The sequence below is a fragment of the Lissotriton vulgaris genome, chromosome 1_1, assembly GCF_964263255.1.
Source record: "Lissotriton vulgaris chromosome 1_1, aLisVul1.2, whole genome shotgun sequence".
NCBI lineage: Eukaryota > Metazoa > Chordata > Amphibia > Caudata > Salamandridae > Lissotriton > Lissotriton vulgaris.
The window spans coordinates 141,154,312-141,171,518 of NC_141685.1; the positions used below are offsets into that span (position 1 = coordinate 141,154,312).

Genomic DNA, 17,207 nt, shown 5'->3' on the forward strand with positions numbered 1-17,207 from the left:
CCCTCGCCAATTCTGGCGACGGGGTTAGCATTCCACCCTTCTAGAGGGACACGACATGTATGTAACTGGGAACCCCGGTTAAAGTTAAACGAAGCCTCAGCTCCATAAAATGGATGCTGCCACTACAGACACGAGTCTGACTCCCTGCAGCTGGGAGTCCTTCCAGCGAGGGGAGCCTGGACAAAGGGTTTCCTGTCAGGGGCGGTGCTAGCACCGTCCCAGACATGGTTTTGTGTATCCTGGGTAGGCAGGGCTTTTCAGGAAGGTGACTGCTGAGTGGCACCCCGGTGCTCACTACCCATAGGCCGGTCAGAACCAGTTCCAGGGGCACACCAGCCCCTGGCCTGGGGAAAGTCCGGCATGGCAGAGGGGTGTAACCACCCCCCTCCTAGTCCCACCCATAGGCAGGACCTAGTCACCGGGTCAGCCCCCTTTTTTAGTATAAAGATGGGAGCGGGCCCCCTGTTCAAATTAGATAATCTTTGGAATCAAGACACGACTTTCTACGAAAGGACATCAAGATTTCTTCTTCAAGATTCTCCCTTGTGGCTAAGGAGTTGTCACCCTGCATCCGCAGGCACCATCCTAAGAACACTGCGGTCTGCTGCAAGTCCTTCTTCACGAATCCGACGACCCAGCTCGACGAGACCCGGCTTCCCTGGCACCTCTGACCTCTACTCACCTCTACAGCAAAGCTGAGAACTGTGAGTGCGACGAGACCTCGAGGGACCGTCGATCGCCAAGACTGCACAACTTCTTTGCAACAAGCCCACCGTGTGCTCCACTGGTGAGTGCTTTGGGGTCCGAGAAGCCCCAACCCTGAGCAGCTCCAGCACCGAAGATTATCCCTCCAGCATCTCCACGATCTGCGTGGGCCCCTTCTGCTTTTGCGTGCTCACCGCGCTGTGTGGCTACTAGCCGGCTGGCTTGTGGCCTTCTTCACGACGCCCGACGACATCACTGCTGCTGGTCTGGTTGCTCCAGACTGGCCCTTGCTTCCTTCTTCAAGAGAGGCACCCCGGACCCTCCTGGTCCACTCCAGACGCCATTTTGAGTCCACCGCGTGGGCTTGAATTTGCCAAGGCTTTGTTGCCCAATCCTGGGTCCAGCGACGCCGACAGCTTCATCCATCGTGGGACAGCTCGCTCCTCCATCCTGGTCGCCGACAACGCCTCCTGGTCCGTGAGATCTGCGAGTACAGCGTCACCCACTCACCTAGTCGAGGTGACTACCATCCGGTGCCCTCCTGGTGCCTCCTGACTACTGGCTAGTAGTCTCGAACTTGGTCCCCTCTGCTTTCAGGTGTCATCTTCCTTCGATCCAGGCTTGGATCCATCGAACTTTCTTCACTGGTCGCCTGCCAGCAACTTCTTTCTTCCAGGCTCCTGGTCCGTCTACGAGGATTCCCGACGTCTTTTGAGACCTATGCAGCTGCAGCCCCTGGGCTAGGTAACTTCGGCATTTCGGTGCCCCAGCATAGCCTCACTATCCAAGGGTCAGGATCCACTTTCGTTTTCCTCCTACCAGGTCGGGTTCGCCCGAGAACACTAACTTTGTCATTACTAGCTACCATAGACTTTGTCCCGCATCACGCGTGAGAGTGCACACTCTGCACCCGAGTCCCCTAGGCCTCCTAGAAGTAATCTGAAGATTCTATAGTCAAGTCCTAGCGATTCCTAAGCCTATTAGTACTGTACTTACCTGCTAGTAATTTCGCATTCCACTTTCAGAGTATATGGTTTTCCGTGCCCCTCGGGCATTTGTATATACTGTGCTAACTTAAGTATTTTCGTAAGAGTTTTGTTTTGTGCTTAGTACCCTGTCCTCATAAAGAGTACAGGGCTGTTGTGATTCTTAATAAATATCTTGTTTACTTTTATAAAACTTGTGTGGTGTCCTTTCACTTGGTGTTCAAGGGGTATATGTGTGGTAAACAGCTGGCTTAACACGCCCTCTCGAGTCTTTAGCCTTAGACTGCTCGTATCCACGCTACTAGGATAGCTGGTCTATAAGGTTGACTTACAACCAATCATCAATAAGGGTTGCTGGACTGATACATAGTGTTCACTAGAATAGTGAGCACTGCATATCAGGCCACCTTCTCACACTGGACATCCTGCATTTTGCAAGCTGGATCTACTTTCCGAGGTATTTGGAAGTTGTGCTTTGGGGTGCTTGAAGCCCCAGATCCGAGCCACATTTGCACCGACGCACAGGCCTCCACACTCTGAGTGTCCCGTGGGGCCCGCTCCTGCATTTCAGCTCGACGCGTCTTCGCGGTTCCTTGCCCTTTGGCTAGTGAGCCCCTGGAAGACTTTCTTTTAAAACTAACTCGCTTTCCTGGTTGCTCCAGGCTTGCTCCAGCTTCCCTACAAAGGATAAGCTCCTCAGACCTTGCTGGTCTGCTCCGAAGCCAATCTTCATCTCCTGCGTAGATTGCGTTTGCCAAGGCTTGTTGGGTCCAATCCAGATACCGACACCGCAGTCCACTAGATCCTTCGTGGGACAGCTCGAATCCAGCTCCTGGTCATTGTCGACGCCTCCTGGTCCTCGTGGCTGCAGAGACAAGCCTCACTTCTTCACCTGAAATCACCCGAAATCGCCTGGTTCCTTCCTGGTTCCTTCCTGGTCACTGGCTAGTGACCCAGACTCTGTCCCTTCTGCTTTCAGGTTCTTCAGATCTTCAATCCACTCTTGGATCAACCTGGACACTTTTCCTCTGGTCGCCTTCTGCACTTCTTCGCAGCTCTCCATTGGAATCGACGACGAAACCCGACACGAAAAGACACCTACGCACCCGGCTTCCCTGGGTGAGGTAACTCGAGTACTCTGGTGCTCCTGCGGGTATTGACTCTCCTAGTGTCCTAGTCTAAAAGGGCTCCATCGTAGTTCCCTCCCGTGTGCCCATAATCTGTAACTTTGTAACTTCTTCGTTTCCCATAGAAAGTCAATGGTAACCTGCGGCTGTGTTTAGTCACTGCACGCGTCTCCTGTGGTCCTCCTGCATCCTAACCGTTGGTTGTTTAGAGTAGCCCCAGCGATTCTACAGGCTATAGGCCTGCTTTCTATTCCAAAACTGGTTCTTATACACACGTTTCTTTTGATGACGTGATGGGCACTGTTGTCTGCAAAAGTACAGACTTTATTCTGCTTAAAGTATCAATTTGTATAGAAGAGACATTCAAATTAGGCCCCCCACACACACACACGGTCTGGTTCCATGTGCGCATAGCCATGGCTGCAGCGCACAGAGACCCTACACTGCCGCACACAGAGGAAAAAAATTAGAGGGAACATTGAATAGGACGCTGGATTGCATGTGTAGATAGCTCTATGCTACCTTCATACATGGCCATGGCATTACTCCGCTTGACTCGTTACTGCGGTCTCTGTCGCAGTGTGGGCAGTTCTTTACAAATTTATAATGGTGCAGGCTCATACCCGGCCACCAGTATACTGATTGTAATTCGGTCAGAGATTCTTTCATCTGTTTGTGCCTTGGACCTTCACCCATGTGTGCGTCTGCTATTAATAACTTTCTCCGATTCGTGTTTGGAATTACCCTATCCCCCACTCCAGGGATTCGAGCAAAATTGCATAATTGAGTGGATAGTTCACAGGTAATGCTGCACAGTTGCCTTTTGAAGACGTTTTAACTGCCAGCATGGTTTCCCCGTCTATGTATTTTTCTGAACGCTTTTTTGTGGCTACGGAAGCCGGTTTACTTGCTTCCGCTATGGCTGTATTAGCCAATGAATTCCCTGCAACATGAACGCCATCACGTCAATGACTCAGAGTGTGTATCACGTGAGTCTTTTGTAGTTCTTTCTGTAAAAGAACTACTTGTTTCCAAAGCATCTTATGCTTGATTGTGGCACTTGTGTCATCCTTGTAATCATTTTGAACCCAGCTCTGCAAATCATTATTGTAGGAGTTGACGCAAAAAGGCGAATCGCACACGATTAGTGTCGAGGATTCACGTTCGGCATTTTCAAGAGCCATCTTTAAAGATCTGATTTCAGCTCGCTGAGCCGAACATTTTCTCAGTGATTCAGTTTTTGTTATTTTCGGTCTGAATTTACCGCAGAGCCAGCGACCTTTAATAATCGCGCAGGCTGCATCGTAGGATTTATCTTCTACATTGTAATGCTGTACAAATCTGTCTGTATAGATTATACAGGAGTACTGTTCTAGAGGGAGAATTTCGATTGGCAGAGGACATTCTTTTTCATATTTTAAATCATTCAGTTTTTTCATGTGCTGGGTGAAATAGTATTTCACGTCTTCTGCAGCAAGAGAATTTTCCCACTGTATCTATTTCGGATCCAGTGACACTGTAGGCAGGTTTACTGGGCTGAATAGTGCCTCGAAGGTGGATTCTGCTGTGAGAACAGTGATCCTTTTGCCTTGTGCTAGTGCTCGTTCTTTCGCTATAGCAGTTTGCACTGCCTTTACAGTATTTTCTGTGAGACTGAATGTTTTTTCTGCCTGTGTGTATAAATGTGATTTGTAAGCTATTGGTACCGTTTCTCCCTCATTAGAGGTCAGGTACGTGAATCAGCATCTTCCTGGGATGACTTGGATTACAAGGTTGCGTGTATTGTCACGTGTTTCTAATTTTGTTTTCGCTAACATGTCTGTTTGCAGTGATCTCAAAGTTTCCGTGTGTTTTTGAGTCCAGTTGATTGGTTTAAAATCAGGTTTAATTAATTCGTAGAGAGGTTTAAACCTCTCTGCGTAGTTTAGAATGTAAGTTCTTCCGAAATTCAGGAAGCCTAGAATCGATTCGAAGTTCTTCAGCGTTTTTGGTGCTTGGAGTACAGCGCACTTCTCTAAGAAGTTGTCCGCTAGGCTTTTTCCTTCACTTGATAATTCGTATCCTAAGAATAAGACTGTTAGATGGGAAAATCTCGACTTTTTAAAGTTGAATTTGTAACCCTCTGCTGCGAACCCAAGTATTATGGTGTTCACCCTTTTCAAGTGAGTATCCAAGTCGTCGTCTGTGAGATAGATGTCATCGACATAAGATAATGCCTCATCATCATAGATTTGTAGTAACTCTGTTACTCTGGCTGAGAATAGTCCTGGGCTGTTCTTAAATCCTTGTGGGAGCCTACAGAAATTTTTCTGTGACCCCATTATTGAGAAAGCGGTCAAGTATCTGCTTTCTGGTGCAATGTTTTGGCAAAAGAACCCATTAGATATGTCTAATGTTGTTTTGTATTTTTTGCGAACTATGTTATTCATTAGTGCCGCACTGTGGGAATTTTGTACTGCAAATGTTTTGCAACATGAGTTAAGGTGTCTGTAGTCCAAGACTAGACAATATGAATCGTCTGGTTTGGAGACAGGAAACAAAGGATTGTTCATTTGAGAGGTGCATGTTTCAATTACCCCTTGGTATTCAAGTTGATCTAAAATCTCCCTGATCTGTTTTTTAGCTTCTTGCTTAATTGGGTACTGCCTTTGTGCAGTCGGTTGACTTTTTAACTGGATTTTGTGAGGAGGAGAGTCCTCATCCCATCCTACATGATTTTTGTATAATGCTGGTGCCTGGGCTACTGCCCATTTCCTTGCATATATATATTTAGTGTGATAATAGCATAATCATTTCTTCGCCATGAGGGCACTCCCTGACAAACTCTGGGGCCAATCTTTCTCGGCTAACAGGATATCATAGCCTTTTGAGAGGTTATCCCAAAATAGACCCCTTATTTTTCTAGTCTTATCTCCCTCTATACGCAGTGTTATTTCGTATATCTTATGAAGTTCGCTAACTCTGGTGTCTGCAGTTTCTACCTGAATGTATTCATTCGTGTCCACTGTCTCCAGATGACTCATCAGGATCTTGAGAGCTATGGTGATTTCTGCTGCACTGTCTAGCATTGTCTGTGCCCACTCTCCGTTTTTCAGCTGTGTCCTCAGTATTCTCGGCATGTTCGATTACTCTAATACTGGCTACCTTCTTCCTTGGGAATTGTAATTTTATACTTTGAGCAGGTTCCTTGTCTTTGGACTTGGTGTGCTCTTCCCTTGGGTCTGACCGTCCTCTTCTTTCCGATTTCTGCGAAAAAGATCGAGAGGGATGTGTATCAATACTTTGATATCTATCAGGCTTTTTCAAGTTATCCCTATTTCTAAGGTTATATCTTTTCTCAGAGTGCTCCCTCTGGGGAGACTGGTGTTCTCGAGTCGGAGTTCTTTCCCTCCGTCGAGGAGACCTTCCTCTGGACTGGAACACTTTTTCTTTGAGAGTGGATTGTTTATTTCCATCCCAGCTCTTTTTAGGAGTGTTTAGGTTATTTTTAATAAATAATTTTTCAGGATTTTCGAGTAGTTGGGGTTTTACTGGTTTCCCGCCCAAACTATCTCTACCTAATTCTTCATAGCATTTTTCTATGATTCTGGCAAGCTCAATTGGTTGATCTGTTATATCTGTTTCTTTCAATTTCTGGCGGATCACCACAGATGCTGCTTCTCCTTTTATATTGGCTAGTAATATAGCCGAGACCTGCTTGAAGTCTTTCAGTAATTTCATACCAAGAGTTAAAGCAGGTTCTGGACCGCATTCATTCTGAATTTGTTTTAGCACATCCGGTATTACCGCCATGGACGGAACACCATGTGTTTTTGTGTAAATGGAAGCAAAGACTGTACCCCAAGTGTCACAGTCCTCCACATGTGGTGCGACCCCCATCGGAAGGCAGATAGTCAGAATTCTGTGTTTCTCAATAGGGGTTGTATTCGGAAATTCTGCCTCTATTTGAGTAATTTTCTGTGCTAACCAGAAAGGAATTTGTTCCCGTTTTGCGGGAGTTTTTCCAAGACATGATTGTATGTTTTGTGGTGTAATTTTATTTGTGTTCCCCTGATGAGGGGTCAGCTGTGGAACATTAACAGCTGTTTGGACTGTTGCAGTCCGCATTACATATTGGACTAACTGTCTATGTATTTTAATCAGTAATTTTAGCTGTGCTAAAAGTTCTTCTCTTGACATTTTTTCAATGTCTGGATGTGGTGTGTAGCAGGCTAGAACCGGCCACGTTGCTCCTGGTCTAACTAGTGGACCGAGCCTGGTGATGTGATCATTATGTTTTAGGGTGCCTTTAAACCAGAGCAGATGCTCTTGGTATTTTAATGGGATTTCAATCTCCCCGAAAGGAGCGTACTTTTCCGGTGGTTCCTCTATTTTGTAATAGTGAAACTCGTGTGTTGTAGCGGTTGCCGCTGGAAAGTTTATCCAAGAATAGAATACCTCTGTCTGCCGATATTCGTGTGCCTCTATCACGAAAATGACTGTACCACCTTGTGATGTCAGTCCGTTTTCTATAAGTTTTCTTATTTCTTATGTTTACCGGGATGATAATCGCACCCGGTTCATTAATCCCTGTAACATCGGGACCCTGTTGATTCGCGCCTACTGCGACTTCATTGGTTCCGTTGTTATTGCCATTTTCTTGCATTGTATTAATGAAGGTTTGCAGAGCAGGTTTCCAAGGAAACAAAGATTAGGTGCACAATATCTTGGAACACTGTATCCTTCAACGTTGACTAAACCAGAAACTTTACATAGGAATCTCTTCCTACTAAGTTCCGGTGGATTTTAACCTTTCACCCACTCCAGACGTCTATTGGAGTATTTACAGGAGAAAGGGTCTGTGTGAAAAAGCACGACTGAGTTACTCTAACGTCTTGCGTTAGTTTTATCGCCTTACCAAGCGTTGGGCGCCATGTAGTGCAGTTCCTATTTTCCCTATAGGCCCTGCGCATTGGAATAACATAAACAGCAGTGTAGACGTAGGACTGCGGTCTTCTAGGTCTCTACTGACTATGTTAGACTTAATTTAGGTTTGCGCCAGCTAGCTCAGAGGTCACTGGAAACTTTCTTGACTGAATAGGAAGTGATCAGCTTCCCTGGCTCAAACAAGAAGGGATTCAGCTTCCGACAACCGCATAAACATGACAACTTTGCTTCTCAGAATAAGAGTCAATCTCTAGAGTCGTGTGAAACAATAGACAGCTATTTCACTCAGTCAGTTGTGCAGATTTTACTTTCACCAGGATGCAGAGAATAGAGAGACGGGCGTTTTTCAATAAAATATATTATTTATTCAGCAGTCTTCCTTCTCATGCAAGAGAAATGAATTGCCACAATTGCAAAACCTGTTATTATGAAAAGTGCGTACAGTAAAAGGAGTATTACGAAATAATACTGTAAAAGCATTGATATGGTTTCTTAGCCATAAGATGGTTAAAATGAATAAAATATATACATTCATATATACATTAGCTAACGACCTCAACTGGTGCTTCTAACTATGCCTACCCCTCTGTACCTGACCTAAGCCTAATACATGGGAGGGAGTAAGTAAGTAGCAGTTTAAGTTAAGTTGGTTTTGCCAAGAGTTTGTTTCAAGAATTCTCTCTAAGGGTTTAGTCAGCACCGTACCTCTGGAATAGAATGCAGGAGGTCTGGTATCTCCTCTCAGGACCCGATATCCCAGTTACCCGCAAGGGTAGGCTGGAAACGCCGGAGCTGGATTTTCTCGGCAGGAGAAAAGACAGCGTCTTTCTCAGCGCGTCAAGGAGGAGGAGGGGCAGCGTCCGTGGGCTTCTCGCATCTGCTGGGCTCTGCAAGGGACAGCTGTTCTGCTCCAGTATTCACCACCACCGTGTGCTTGCTTAAGGCAACGTTGGTATATTTATACCTGAAACGTGCCTAGTTTGACGTAAGTTTTTGGACATAAGACGTCAATAAAGATGTCATTAAGAACTGGTCGTTCTTACAGTGCTCGCAGGAGTTCTATTACTAATCAAAACAAAGCAAGCTGGGCTTTCCCAGGTTGCTGGGGGGTTTGAGATGTCGAAAGAGCTCGGTGTGTTATCTAGGAATCTAAGGAAGTGGCTTCTGCTGTGTCATGGACTGTCATGAGCTGCAGAGACGAGTTACTGAAATATGGCTCTGATTGTTTATGCCATTATAGGGATATGTATTGATTATAGCCGTATAGGGGCATGAGGTCACAATATTGATCGGGGTCCTAGATAGAACACAACAAGGCTAACTGTTCACAAACTTCATCCCCAAGTTCTTCTTCCCTACTTTCAAAACTGAGGTTTTCCAGTGAACAACGCAAAAGGCCCAAACTCTGCATCCAGGTTCCCACACCCAGCATCCAAAGGCAATGCCCTATGGATGATTTGGTCAGGGATATTTGCTTACCCTTTTCCGCCTCTCCTGCTAATTCCATTACTGGTTCGGACACTCAGACAAATGTCCCTCACATTGATCTTAATAGCCCCCACATGTTCTTGTCAACCTTGGTACTCTCATCCTTAGAACTCTCAGTGGTTCCACATCAAAAGCTACATCTCACACCTTGTCTCCTCACTCAGAGCCATTGAGAAATCAGACATCCAATTCCCAGAGAACTCAGCCTAGCGATTTGGCTCCTGAAGTCATAGAGTTTGGTTATTTACAACTACCACCAGACTGTATAAATATTCTCAAGGAAGCTTGGAAGCCTACTACTAGAGCATGTTATGCAGCAAATGGAAACATTTTGTTGCCTATTGTAACAACAACAATATCAATCATCTTGATGCGTTTGTGCAGAATCATTTGTTAACTGTTGCATTCACAGCAATGTGGATTAACTTACACATCCATTTGTTTACACCTGGGAGTCGTAACTGCATACTTGCAAAATAGACAACACCTATCTCTCTTCAGAGTACCAGTGATTAAAGCCTTCATGGAAGGATTAAAAAGGGTTATACCGCCAAGTATTCCCCCTGCTCCAGAGTGGAACTTAAACATAGTCCTTACAAGGCTAATGGGCCGGCCTTTTGAACAAATGCACAAATTTCCGTTACAATTCCTATCATGGAAAGTTGCTTTCCCCATAACGATAACCTCACTAAGGAGAGTTGATGAACTTCAGGCATTACCTATACAAGAGCCTTTCTTTCAACTTCACAAAGACAGAGGGGTTCTACGTACCAATCCTAAATTTCTCCTTAAAGTAGTTTCTGCTTAGGGGTAACTTGGGTACGTTATCAAATCAAAATAACATATCATTAGCAGTTTCACTATTAATTGAACCATCGGAATTCTTGTATAGAATTTATGTGCTGCAATGATAATAGAGCAAAAGACACACAATTGATGGACGGAATGCAGAACAAATCAAAACATTCACCCCAAGTCAAGAGATCTGGGATGAATCCATCATTATGCTAGTTGCTAGTTTTGCCGCCATCTTAGGGAAGGTGCTGGGTGACGGTGCATTTGGCCAGACGATTCCACCCCCAGTCAGTACTTAAGGCGCCTCCTCAGCAGCGCATTTCATTGACAGAGCACTTGTCTCCTGAGGCGGAAGCCGGGAGCAGCTCACATGGCTCATTTTGCACATCCCACTTACCCATACCCATTTAATTTAGTGGCCTTGCCCTCTGCAGCCGATCAGGCGCTGGGAGGGGAAACTGATTGATAGTTTTGCCGCCATCATAGGGAAGGTGCTGGGTGACGGTGAATTTGGCCGGACGATCCCACCTCCAGACAGCATAAAATGACATCACAGTCTCGACCGCGCAGCGGACGATCGCAGCGGCTGCTATGTGCGTAGCGGCCCTAAAGTCTTCTTTATGGACTGTCCGGGTGAAAAGATAGTGCAGGCATGCCAGGCTACCATGTGCTGCAGACAGGTGCGTCCAGTTCTGATACCCTCTTGCGCTCTAGGAGCATTTAGGAGTATCATGAATATAGTATAGGGGGTCAGTTCTGTCACTCCAGTTACCCCCAATGCGTGTATGCTCTGTCGTAAGTGTCTTACCCTTTCACAGGATGAGTCAGTCTTGTCTGGGTCTCTTTCCTGTTTCCCGACATTTGAATGGCACCTCCGAAGACTCGCGAGAGCAGTGACCCACCAGCAGGTTTTGTGGAGCGCTTTTGTCCTGGATATAGTGCTGCATTTAGTAGGGCACCCACTCTCTTTTCTTTGCAGTTGCCTGAAGATAAGCAGTCCCAAGGTAGCAGTCACACCTGGCCTGTCTGTAAGTGCAGCCCCCTCTGGAGGCCTGACCATCAGCAATTGAGCCCACATTGTGGCCGGCTGGACCACAGGCATAAGCTCAGACAGGGTGTTCGACACTGGAGTAGTTGTAGTCCCTCATGGACCTCTGACACAGAGTGGTCAGAAATTCAGCAGCTAAAAGCCCAACACAGGCTCTCCAAGAAGTCAGTAGATTCAGAGTTTGTTGTGTTAGGAATTTGGCAAATGCAACCTTGAATGGGCCTGTTGGCAGCACACAATCGTCCTACTGGGCCTCAACAATCATGTTGTCGTAGAGTTTTATTTTCTGCCTTGAACTGTTGGGAGAGTCTTGGCATCCCTCAGACTAGCTGGTCTTGCTGGATGGCTTTCCGGCTCGCCCTACAGATAACGAGGATGTGTCGGACCTTGCTTTTTCCAGGACAGCCTTGTCCTCCTGATGGATAGTGAAACTCCCTTCCTTTTCTTACCAGACAGGCAGGCTTCTAGGCAGACTTCTAGGCTCTTCAGGACAGTTACACAGCTTTTCCATTAAGTAATTCAGCTTACAGGTGATGTCCATTCAATTTAGATAAACTGTCAGGCTGACACCATCCCTGGTGCCACAGCAGGCACCTGCGTACTTTGTAGAGCACATTATTCCTTGGTAACAGAGGACTTTGAACTCTGGTATAAATGAGGGATAGATGGTCCCACTTGTATACACAACTGGCAGGCAGGAGATGGTGTTTACTCTGTCGCACTCTCACATTGCATTTATGCTACGCACACCAACACCCTAAACATGCACTTGATGTTATTGCAAAGTCTGGGCACAGGTATAGAAAGGGAGCATTACATGGGTGTGTCAGTAGAAAGCCACTCCACTGACCATGATGCAAAGATCTAATCAGGCTATTGGTCCTTACAACAGGGTGCATTGCCATCACCGCTCTAGCTGTTAAACCCATGACAGTCCTCTGCCTTAAATGAGGGCACACTTGGTGTGACCCTCCAGGTCACAGGACCGGTCCAAGATCTCTTATAGTCCCTTGTTAGAAGTTGCACAGTACTGGGGTGGCAGAAAAATCTCATGTAATTGTTTTGTGGTAGATTTATCCCAGTAACGTGCAGTTACAGTTTTGACGCCATGTACTGGGGAGTTGCCACGAGGAATAGATTCTTCTGCCTGTCAAACCACATGCCATTCACTATTTCATACTGTTTTTCTGCTTTTATTTACCACTTGTTTTAAGCAGGAGGTAGATATATGCATGTGGTTGGTTGGGGGGGAGATGGGCGAAGCAGGGGAGGGAAGGGGAAAGATATTTCTAACAGAGGGAAGAATTGTGTTTTTCCCCCAGTTATCTGCTTTTGGGATTCTATGTTACAAGGCCATAGGGTACATGTAGCCTTTCTGAGCTTAATAAAATGTTGGAAATTCTACAAATCCTCACTCCTAGATCCAAGTACTCTCAGGCTACCATTCTACACCCTGCTCTGTCTGAAGAACAGCTCAACACTTTCAAAATTTTGCAATTCTGCTTTGATATGGCTTGTAAATTATTTTTGGGGATATTTACATGTATTAACTATTTAATTTTAATACTATAGGTGATTGAAATTACGGACGAAGAAAGCAAGATTTAGCACCAGCCAACTGAATGTTAGTGCCATAAGAAGGATTATTTTGAAAAACTGAAGGACATCCAGCATTCTAAGTTTAAACAATTTCCAAAATCTAGGTGTGGTGAGGAAGTGGGAGCTGAGGAAAGTACTATACCTGTAAGTGAAGTCTCTAATTTTGCATTTCATTAACCCAGAGCAAAGGCATATCTGTCCACACAGCATCGGAAATAGTGCCAGAAAGACCAATCACAACGTCCTCATCTGAAATATTATCAGAAAGACAAATTGCCTCAGCAGGACAGAATAACGTTCATCTAAAGCACGCATGATCTAAAGCATCATGTAATTTCAGAGAGGAAGCACACACTGCATAAAAGAAAGATATAACAAAAGGTTTCTTCTGCAAACCATCAAAGAAAAGACACTGAAAGAAGACTCAGAAACTGACACGCTAACAACCAAAAGATTGGAAAATCACCTTTGTTCAACAACTGTTTTTAACCAGTTACGCAAGTTTGAGACTATCTGCCTCGGGATATAACACCTCGACCCACTCTGCTCACTCTGGCGAAAACGTTAAAAATTCACCACTTTATTGTGTTGTTCATGACCATCTCAGATTGTTTCCTTTTTATTGTGTACTGTTCTGTAATTCTATGTAAATCGCCTCAACCTTATCTGTTGTGCAGGAGTGATATTTAAAACTGTTAAATATCAAAATGGATTAAATGAGCACTGTTGCGCTAGCTAATGTAAATAAATCCTTGTCTTCAGAACTACAATCCTTAACCTTACACCAAACACAGAACGGGTAAAAGGAACTGATGTTCTGCGACTGATGAGCCACAATATTACTGTGCATGTTCTAATGTTCTCAGTTACTGCCATTACGCCAGTGCAAAAAGGTACTTCTCAGTTTAATCATTAAATATCAGACTAACACCTTATCACTGCATTGCTAAGAACCTATACTAATAGATTTGAGAAAAACTTCAGTCACAAAATAAGTTGCTGCCGGAGAGGCTATAACCAAAAGACTATTATCTGCTACAAACATTTCGACCGGTGTTACAGAGCTGCATCCAGACATATTTTGCTCAATTCAAGTGTTAAGAAGATTACACACAATATCTTTTAGAGATAAATGCTGAACATTATCTAAACAAGCCCGACTCTAAAATCGGGTTCACTCTTACCGTGGCATATAAGCAAGAGAAAACTAAATGTAGAGATATTAACTCTAGGAATACACATTTTAAAAACACGGGCTGTGAGAACAATTTCAGTGTTCAAACCCGCCTCAATCAAAGCAAAATAACCCAAGTTGGGGAAAAAGTTACCTGTGCCAAAAAAGATTCAGCCATAAATCTCATCTCACTGAATTTGAGAGAATGCACACTGGGAAAATCCTCTCTCAGTGCTCTGAATGCCAAAAAAGTTTCAGCCGTAAATCTAATCTCACTACGCATATGAGAATCCACACTGGGGAAAAACCTTATCAGTGCTCTGAATGCCAGAAAAGGTTTAGTTTCAAACCACAACTTTCTCTACATGCATTAACCCACTCTTTGGAAAACCCTTATCAGTGCTCTGAATGCCAAAAAAGTTTCAGCAGTAAATTTTATCTCACTGAACATATAAGAATCCACACTGGGGAAAAACCTTATCAGTGCTCTGAATGCCAGGAAAGGTTTTATAACAAACAACGTCTTTCTCGACATGTAATAACCCACTCAGGCGAAAAACCTTACCAGTGCTCTGAATGCCAGAAATCTTTCATTTACAAAAACAATCTCACTATGCATATAAGAACCCACTCTGGGGAAAAACCTTTTCAGTGCTCTGAATGCCAGAAATGTTTCAGTCAAAAATCCAGTCTCACTCTGCATAGAAGAACCCACACTGGGGATAAACCTTTTCAGTGCTCTGAATGCCAGAAATGTTTCAGTTGCAAAGGCAAACTCACTGTACATACAAGAATCCACACTGGGGAAAAACCTTATCAGTGCTCTGAATGCCAGGAAAGGTTTGGTAACAAAGAAAGTCTTTCTCGACATGCAATAACCCACATTGGGGACAAACCTTATCAGTGCTCTGAATGCCAAGAAAAGTTTTATAACAAACAAAGTCTTTCTCGACATGTAATAACCCACTCTGTGGAAAAACCTTACCAGTGCTCTGAATGCCAGAAATATTTCAGTGAAAAAAGAGACCTTACTCGACATACAAGGACCCACACTGGGGAAAAACCTTATCAGTGCTCTGAATGCCAGAAAAGGTTTTGTAAAAAACAAAGTCTTTCTCTACATGTATTAAGCCACACTGGGGAAAAACCTTACCAGTGCTCTGAATGCCAAAAATATTTCAGTAAAAAAAGAGACCTTACTGTACATACAAGGACCCACACTGGGGAAAAACCTTATCAGTGCTCTGAATGCCAGAAAAGGTTTTGTAAAAAACAAAGTCTTTCTCTACATGTATTAACCCACACTGGGGAAAAACCTTACCAGTGCTCTGAATGTCAGAAATATTTCATTAGAAAAATAGGACTTATTATACATATAAGGACCCACACTGGAGAAAAACCTTATCAGTGCACGGATTGCCAGAAATGTTTCAATACCCAACCCGAGCTCACTCGGCATAGAAGAACCCACACTGGAGAGAAACCTTATCAGTGCCCGGAATGCCAGAAATGTTTCATTGACAAAAACAGTCTCACTCATCATATAAGAACCCACACTGGGGAAAAACCTTTCAAGTGCTCTGAATGCCAGAAATGTTTCAGTGTAAAAATCAAACTCACTAAACATACAAGAATCCACACTGGGGAAAAACCATATCAGTGCTCTGAATGCCAGAAAAGGTTTGGTAACAAACAAAGTCTTTCTAATCATGCAGTGACCCATTTTGTGGAACAACCTTATCAGTGCTCTGAATGCCAGAAATGTTTCAATGAAAAACGCCATCTCACGGTGCATATAAGAACCCACACTGGGGAAAAACCTTATCAGTGCTCTGAATGCCAGAAATGTTTCAATGTAAAATGCCAACTCAAGGTGCATATAAGAACCCACACTGGGGAAAAACCTTATCAGTGCTCTGAATGCCAGAAATGTTTCAGTTTAAAAAGTAGTCTCTCACAGCACATAAGAATCCACACTGGGGAAAAACCTTATCAGTGCTCTGAAAGCCAGGAAAGATTTTGTAACAAACAAAGCCTTTCTCAACATTCAATAACCCATTCTGTGGAACATCCTTATCAGTGCTCTGAATGCCAGAAATGTTTCAGTTTAAAAAGTAGTCTCTCACAGCACATAAGAATCCACACTGGGGAAAAACCTTATCAGTGCTCTGAAAGCCATGAAAGGTTTTGTAACCAACAAAGCCTTTCTCAACATTCAATAACCCATTCTGTGGAACATCCTTATCAGTGCTCTGAATGCCAGAAATGTTTCAGTATAAAAAGTAGTCTCACACGGCACATAAGAATCCACACTGGGGAAAGACCTTATCAGTGCATTGAATGCCACAAATGTTTCAGTGAAAAAATCAATCTCACTCGCCATATAAGAACCCACACTGGGGAAAAACCTTATCAGTGCACGGATTGCCAGAAATGTTTCAATACCCATACCCAGTTCACTCGGCATAGAAGAACCCACACAGGAGAGCAACCTTATCAGTGCCCGGAATGCCAGAAATGTTTCATTGACAAAAACGGTCTCACTCATCATATAAGAACCCACACTGGGGAGAAACCTTATCAGTGCTCCGAATGCCAAAAATGTTTCAGCCGTAAATCTGATCTCACTGCACATGTGAGAATCCACACTGGGGGAAACACATCAGTGCTCTAAATGTCAGAAAAGATTCAGAGGTAGTGATGGTTACATGCACCGTAAGAAAACACACCATCAAAAATACTTCAGTGCTCCAAGTGCCAGAAAAGCATCATCAACTTTAAATGCAATCTCACTCTACATGAGCAGACGCACACAGGGAAGAAACATTACCTATGCTGTGAATGCCAGAAATTCCTATTTTTTTTATATGCACAGCCTCACTAACCATAATCCACTCCATACTGATGAAAACCTTATGAGTGCTCTGAATGCCAGAAAAGCTGCAGAGAAAAATGCTATCTCACCATGAGAAACTCCACACTGGAGAAAATCCTTATGCCATAAAAGCTTGAATCTGAAAGACAGAGTTATGCTTCATGAGAGATCCCACTATGGGGAAAAACCTTACGAGTGCTCGAAATGCAAGCAAAGTTTTGGTCACAAATTACTTCTCACTTTTCATGAGCAAACTCACACGGGAGAAAAAAGCCTTGTGTGTTCTGATTGTCAGATAAGGTTTAATCACGAATACAATGTCACTTCATATGAGAGAATTCACACTGGACTAAAGCCTTATACAGGAGGGGAAAGCCAGAAACGTTATACTCATAAAGGAGATCTCACTAAACATGAGAAATGCACCCACACCAGTTAAAAAGTAAGGCGTATCTTGAGTTGCAGAAAAGCTTCTAACAACCTG

General features: G+C 44.2%; 1 protein-coding gene across 2 annotated transcripts; it reads left to right on the forward strand.

Annotated features, from left to right (window-relative positions):
- Nucleotides 1–13,794: 13,794 nt before the first annotated feature.
- LOC147737815 (uncharacterized) lies at nt 13,795–16,522 on the forward strand. 2 transcript variants are annotated; one of them, XM_086945533.1, is made up of 6 exons: nt 13,795–14,184; nt 14,269–14,352; nt 14,527–14,940; nt 15,109–15,637; nt 15,722–15,833; nt 15,918–16,522. In XM_086945533.1, exons 1-6 carry the CDS (start codon nt 14,054–14,056, stop codon nt 16,520–16,522), a joined length of 1,875 nt encoding a protein of 624 aa, XP_086801659.1. In that variant the 5' UTR covers nt 13,795–14,053. The 2 variants fall into 2 exon arrangements, with proteins under 2 accessions (XP_086801659.1, XP_086801633.1); XM_086945507.1 differs by having other exon boundaries at nt 14,269–15,835; nt 15,920–16,268; nt 16,353–16,522.
- The last annotated feature ends 685 nt before the right edge of the window (nt 16,523–17,207 follow it).

What these genes read in the sequence shown, in the direction of transcription:
- LOC147737815 (XM_086945507.1), top strand. Translation starts at nt 14,054, where the DNA reads ATGCACACTGGGAAAATCCTCTCTCAGTGCTCTGAATGCCAAAAAAGT. An exon ending in GAATCCACACTGGGGAAAAA is followed by an intron (nt 15,836 to 15,919) that starts CCTTATCAGTGC and finishes TCTGTGGAACAT; the next exon opens with CCTTATCAGTGCTCTGAATG. An exon ending in GGAAAAACCTTATCAGTGCA is followed by an intron (nt 16,269 to 16,352) that starts CGGATTGCCAGA and finishes CTTATCAGTGCC; the next exon opens with CGGAATGCCAGAAATGTTTC.